The sequence below is a fragment of the Azolla caroliniana genome, unplaced genomic scaffold, assembly GCF_043228905.1.
Source record: "Azolla caroliniana isolate FFs.n. ecotype wild unplaced genomic scaffold, voAzoCaro1.0.p SCAF_11, whole genome shotgun sequence".
NCBI classification, from domain to species: Eukaryota; Viridiplantae; Streptophyta; class Polypodiopsida; order Salviniales; family Salviniaceae; genus Azolla; species Azolla caroliniana.
In genome coordinates, this window is record NW_028230446.1 from 16,051,335 (window position 1) to 16,057,350 (window position 6,016).

At 35.7% G+C, this 6,016-nt stretch overlaps 1 protein-coding gene across 1 annotated transcript; it reads left to right on the plus strand.

Moving 5' to 3' along the window:
- Window positions 1-221: 221 nt before the first annotated feature.
- On the plus strand, window positions 222-5,780 carry LOC147858034 (peptide deformylase 1B, chloroplastic/mitochondrial-like). Its single transcript, XM_087327686.1, has 7 exons — window positions 222-601; window positions 2,060-2,198; window positions 2,349-2,541; window positions 2,636-2,746; window positions 4,926-4,988; window positions 5,120-5,303; window positions 5,389-5,780. The coding sequence occupies exons 1-6, from the start codon at window positions 325-327 to the stop codon at window positions 5,186-5,188; spliced, it is 852 nt and encodes a 283-aa protein (XP_087183812.1). The 5' UTR covers window positions 222-324; the 3' UTR covers window positions 5,189-5,303; window positions 5,389-5,780.
- Window positions 5,781-6,016: the final 236 nt, after the last annotated feature.

Here is a 6,016-nt window from a genome sequence, read left to right on the forward strand (position 1 = left end):
CTCTTTTAGTTTAAGTTCTATTTTTTACTTAATTTTATTTTAGTTATGATTACTGGATAAATACTCTATTGTTGTAAACCAATTGTCTCATGGGCCAAATTTGGCCTTAGAAGACGTTAATATATCTTTCTTTCTTTCTTTCTTTCTCCCTTTTTATCTTCTTCTTCTTCTTTGCCAAATTTCCATTCCTATCCTCCGTCTTATTCTTATTTATTTACATAATTATTCCATTGCTCTGTACATCTTATTGCTTGTATGAACGAAGACAGCGAGATGCCCTGCTCTCCCTCCCCTGTTCTCTTCTGTGTCTGATCGATCGATAATATGGCCATGCCTTCGAAGCCTTTTCTCTGTGCATCTCGCGCTGCCTTGACCTCTCGTCGGCGACTCTGCTCTTCCTTTTCTTCTTCTTCTTCTTCTTCTTCTTCTTCTTCTTCTTCTTCTTCTTCTTCTTCTTCTTCGTCGTCGTCGTCGTCGTCTCCTCAGGTGCAGCAATGCAGTCAGCCTATTCGATTAGAGAAACCTGCGTCAAGGGTATTGAACGGAGCCCATAGAAGTACTTCCAGTGAGGTGCTGCAATCTCATGCAGAGAAGAATTCGGGTTAGTTTACCTCATCTTTTCTTGTAGAGATTATGATGATGGTGAATGGTGGTGATGATAGCGAAGGCGACGATATTTTAATGTCCACGGGCCCAACATGCCCAATGGTAGGAAATTTTCGAATCATTGAAAAGAAACAAAATGTAAAAGCCTGACATGAGCAATTAAAGCTGGTTGCCAAAATCTCACTGTTTTTATCTTCCATGGTTCTGTCCTCAGTAGGAGTTCCTGAAAGCTAGTAGAACCTTACAGGAATTTCTGGAAACGTGCCTAATGTCCTTATATGCTTGCATTCTAAAGTGACATTTTTCTGGTATGATGTCACAGCATAGTTCAAGATTTCTCTTTTCCTGCTCAATATTCAGCCAACCCTCTTCGAGCATAGTTCAAGATTTCTTGTTTCCTGCTCGATATTCAACCAACCCTCTTCAATTTCCAATGTATGTGAGCAGGTCAGCCTCAGCAACCTTCCCAACATAATATTGTGACAATAGCACTCAAACTTAGATGTATGTGTGATTGTTTTCCAATATTCTGTGTGGAGTGCTTCCAATGTTGCTGAGTAAAAGATTGACTCATGTCCATTTCTTTTCCTATACATGTACATCCAAACATTCTTCAATTGTCCATCTCGCTAACCATTTTCTGATGCCCTGCATCCAACTGGATGAAAGAAAAAACTGTTTTTATGGTTTTTTGTGGTAAGCATCAACTTTCCCATTTGTTTTTATGGGAAGGCCATTTCAGGCAATGCTTTTACTTTCAATACGTGCTCATAAACTCTTTGAAGGGCAGAAAGCTCTGCTCACCTTCTTCCAGTTTCTAGAAACATTAAAGAATACCAAGTTCCATATAGCAGAGGTTTGCACCAATATTACTGCTTTAATCTACCATCTTTGGGTTGTGCCCAAATGCCACATGATCTCAAATTTTAGATACCATCACTTTGATCTCCCATCTCTGGGTTGTGCTCAACTGCCACATGCTCCTAAATTCATAGTATTGGACTGTGTTGACTTCATCTTTTCTACTTGGACACCTGATCCAAAAGTGTTGACCAAGAATGTCAATTTCAAAGTATTTCAAAACTGTGACAGTTACACTATGGCTGCTGATTTTCAGATTTGATAGTACCTGTAACCACGATTTGATCTTAGCCATGTTGATTACTAGAACATGTCTAACATTTTTGTTTCTCCTGTTTTAGAATTCCTCATTGAATTGATGATAGTATAATGACAAAAAAAGTAGGAATGAAATGATTGGAAGTTCAAAGTTGTGGAAATCTATCCTCCAGCATTAAATGGACTTGGAAGATTATATGACAAGTGTTGCAGGAATTGATTATTTGTGATGAGAAGTGTAAATGGTTTTAAACACATCCCTCTATTCAATTACTCAGATGGTCAATTAATTTATATGATTTTATGTCCAACATTCTCTGTTTCAAACATGCAGCTGTCGGTTTCAAATATGATACACCATTGAAGGTACTTCTGTACCCGGATCCAAGATTAAGGGCCAAGAACAAGAGAATCACTACTTTCGATGAGAAGCTAGAAACATTTGCCAGGGAAATGTTTCAAGTTATGTATGAGTAAGTTCTTAAACCTGTAAGCATTTATGGTGTTAGCTGTAGGTTTGAAGCTCATAGGAGGATAAGAAATTGTCCTCACTTTTAATTTTATTATTTGTTGCATTCAAAATAACTTAATACTTGTATTTTTTTTTGCTCATTTGCATCTAGGACTGATGGGGTAGGTCTATCAGCCCCACAAGTAGGGGTTAATGTACAGCTAATGGTTTTCAATCCTGAAGGTGAAAAAGGAAAAGGGGAGGAAATTGTGCTTGTGAATCCAAAAATATTCAAGTATTCAAATAAGCACTCTCTTTTTACTGAAGGATGCTTATCGTTTCCTGGAATGGAGGCAGATGTGGAAGTAAGTTACAAACTAGTATATTGATATTGAACGGTTTTGATCTGTTATATTGTGATCCCCAAAATTCATTATAATGTTTTTGTTCATTAAGTAGAGACCAGTGGCAGTCAAGATTGAAGCACAAGATATTAAAGGGAAGCAATTTGGCATTCATTTGAAAGGTTTTCAAGCAAGAATATTTCAACATGAGTATGATCATCTCAAGGTATATTCGCATGTGCATAAGTATTAATAGTTTTTAAAGTTAGGCAGAAGTGAAGGTGAAACCAGCTTTTGGAACTTTAAGAGGGCCATAGAATGCCAATTGGACTATAATTTTATAAAATTCACTGCTGGAGGAATGTTACTTAAATGAAGTAACAACTCCTAATGTTATTTTTGGCTGGCCAAGTCTCAATTTCACATCCAGGGACCTGTATTGATCCTGAACAAGGAAGTTGACACCTTGTCAGTCCCAAAGACTAGGCCACTTTTACTATTGTTGTTTTACTTTTAACTAATAGAAGTGATACAATAAGATAGAGTCTGAAGCCTAAAAGGACAACTATCATAGCACTCTAATATGTTCCTCATTTTCTCTAAAGTTGAATTTCAAGTCCTATGTCAAAAGTAATAATCGGCAACGATTCGGTTCGGTTCAAGAGGGTCCAACCTGAACCGGTTAAATTTTTTGAAACCTGAACCAAACCAAACCAAACCATGAAACCGTTAAACAATTTTCAAACCGGAAAAACCACGGTTTCGTGGTTCGGTTTCGGTTTTCAACATAGGTCAAAATTTTAATTTTTAATATTTCATTATTTTAATTTTTTTAAATTTTTAAGATGTTCCGAAAATGTGAGAATAAGGTCTAAAAATGAAAAGATTGTTTAAAACCAATTTTTTAAAATTTTAAAATTTTTTCTAAATTTAAAATAAAAATAAAAAACCATTTAAACCGCGGTTTCTGACTGTTGAAACCGAATCGAACCATTGAAACCGTTAAGCCGCGGTTCGGTTCGAACCATTGCCGATTGTTAGTCAAAAGTGAGGTTTGTTTGAATAATGTAAGTCTTGTTTATTCTACCAAATGTCACCTCTTCAAAGAATATATGTTTGCTCTCTCAGTTATAATTTCTAAGTAACTGGTTGGCGAAAGGGGAATGCAGACAATATGTGCCCTTTTTGTACGGATCTAGTACAGGCGGCTAAGTATTGTTCATTGAGTTGTGACATTGCGATGGAAATATGGAAAAGAATCATAATACTGTTAATACCAATATATCCTTGAGCAGTGTATGCATGGGGAGCAGTATTATGGGCAGTGGTACAAGATAAACCAATGGTATATGAACAAGAGAATGTTGCAGATGCTATTGCTATGAGACATGGTTTGATGCAAAAAACATTGATACCTTCGAATCCACAAATATAGATTGATAAACGTGAAATATGGCAATTGGTAATTAGTATCACAATTTGGTATATTTGGAAGGATTGATGTTTGAAGGTATTCCAAATTATTATTAAAAGACCTGCCTAAATAAATTCTGGGATTTGGACTGAGATCATGCATAATCTCAAAGGTTCTTTGGATAGCATAAAAGGTAATACGCACTAGGCGGAGCTCAAACTATTGGAGTTCATGCCATCTAGGAGAAAGGCATATTTTATAGATTGATTTCTGATAAGGTGGAGTGGATCTACTCTACACTGAAGTATTTATTTAAGCTAACAATTAGAATTTTGAAGAAGGGCTCATTACCGAAAGGTACATCTTTTATGTAAGGCCTTAGGGCATTTCTTAATACTAATGTAGTATCATTTTTTTGGAAAAAATAAAATAAAAAATCTAAGTGACTTAGTGTAGGGGCTAGTTACAGCAACTTTACAAAGCATGATTTTATGAATGGATACAAATACCTCCTCCACTCACATTAGAATTTAATGCTTACTAGACTAACCAAATGACATCAAAAGACTTTTGTTAGAACAATGCAAATCTTTCTCATTTTGCCAAGCGTTGCCTCTTCAAAAAAATATCAACTCATGATAAGTTTTTAAGGAACATTATTTTTTAGAGCCTAACCTGCAACAGTTTTCTATGTCACATCATTACTGTTGGATGTACACACATCAAAATCCAATTGTAAGGGGACCAACCACATGCCCCCCCCAGGACCTTCTGGCTTTGTCTCCTCAGGTATATAGGCCATTGGCTCTTTGCCATTTCAAGCTAGCCTTGCAATGTGCTCATGCCTTCCAGAAAAACAAATAAAAAATTTGTATAGCTATAAAATAATTTCAGAAATAACAAACATAACACATCAAGGTGATAGAAAGTAGGTGTTGCATGCTTGTTTCCGTTTTAGTTCTTCAATAATATTATCTTTTTATCGTTACAGTCTGTGCTCTTCTTTGAAAGAATGTCACCAACTGTTCTTGACACAGTAATTCCATTTCTAAAGGTATCTACAGTATTATTTTGTAGTCAAGTTGCAAAGATGATTCATGCACTGCATATGGATGTAGTGTGTGAATCTCATCATGCCATATTAAAACTTACCAGCAGTTTTAATAGTGATTTATTAACTTTCAGAAGCTGGAAAATAATTATGAGCAAAAAACTGGATTACCTGCACCAGAGAGAGTGAAGAGCAAGAAGTGAACATGAATTCTAGTAAAGGCAAAAGAGCATTTTGTGATTAATGGAACGATCAGAATCTGCAATGCATTGTTATGTTGGATGTTTTCTGGATGCTTCCAAAAAGAAATCTCAAGAGGTACATGCACATCACCCTCGTATTTTCTTACAAGGGGATGATACGAAGTCACAACTTTTATGAAGCTCATTGCCAACTCTTGCAGCTCATCAAATCCAGGGAATGGGATAAGATGGAAATTTTCTACATGATGTCCCATGCACCATCACTCATCTCATAATAGATGAAAATGTGTACATATAGAATTCATCTTTTATGGCTTCCATATACTTGCAAATTCTGAATGGCTTTTCATTGGCACCAATGACTTATTTGTATGTATTTTCATGATTCTGACATACATTCATTAAAATGTTCACCCTAGCACATAACATGCTGATGGTGGATGTGCTCTGAGCAAGGTCTAAAGATTGTCCTTCAAAGACATCACTCTATACGGAATATATATCATGAGGATTTGACAAACTTTATTCAAAACGGAAATGCTAATACAATTATGAGTCTAGATTGTTTACACTTATTTATTTCAGTCAAAATGTTGTTTTATGGATAGATTTTCCAGCTAGAGTGAAATAACTGTAATTTGCCGAACAAGAAAACATATAATGGCAGCTACGATTACCTTTCAAGACGAAACAAAAGAAAAACTCCTTAAATGCTAGTATGTACATACAGCTATTATAATCGCCTCTGAAAATGTAAAAGATGAGTTATGAGCTTTGAACCTTCCCCAAGGATTTCTTCTTTTTTCTTTCTTGATCACAATATCATTA

Coding starts and splice junctions, on each gene's coding strand:
- LOC147858034 (XM_087327686.1), top strand. CDS start 325: ATGGCCATGCCTTCGAAGCCTTTTCTCTGTGCATCTCGCGCTGCCTTG. Junction 2,199..2,348: donor ATGTTTCAAGTTATGTATGA/GTAAGTTCTTAA, acceptor ATTTGCATCTAG/GACTGATGGGGTAGGTCTAT. Junction 2,747..4,925: donor ATGAGTATGATCATCTCAAG/GTATATTCGCAT, acceptor TTATCGTTACAG/TCTGTGCTCTTCTTTGAAAG.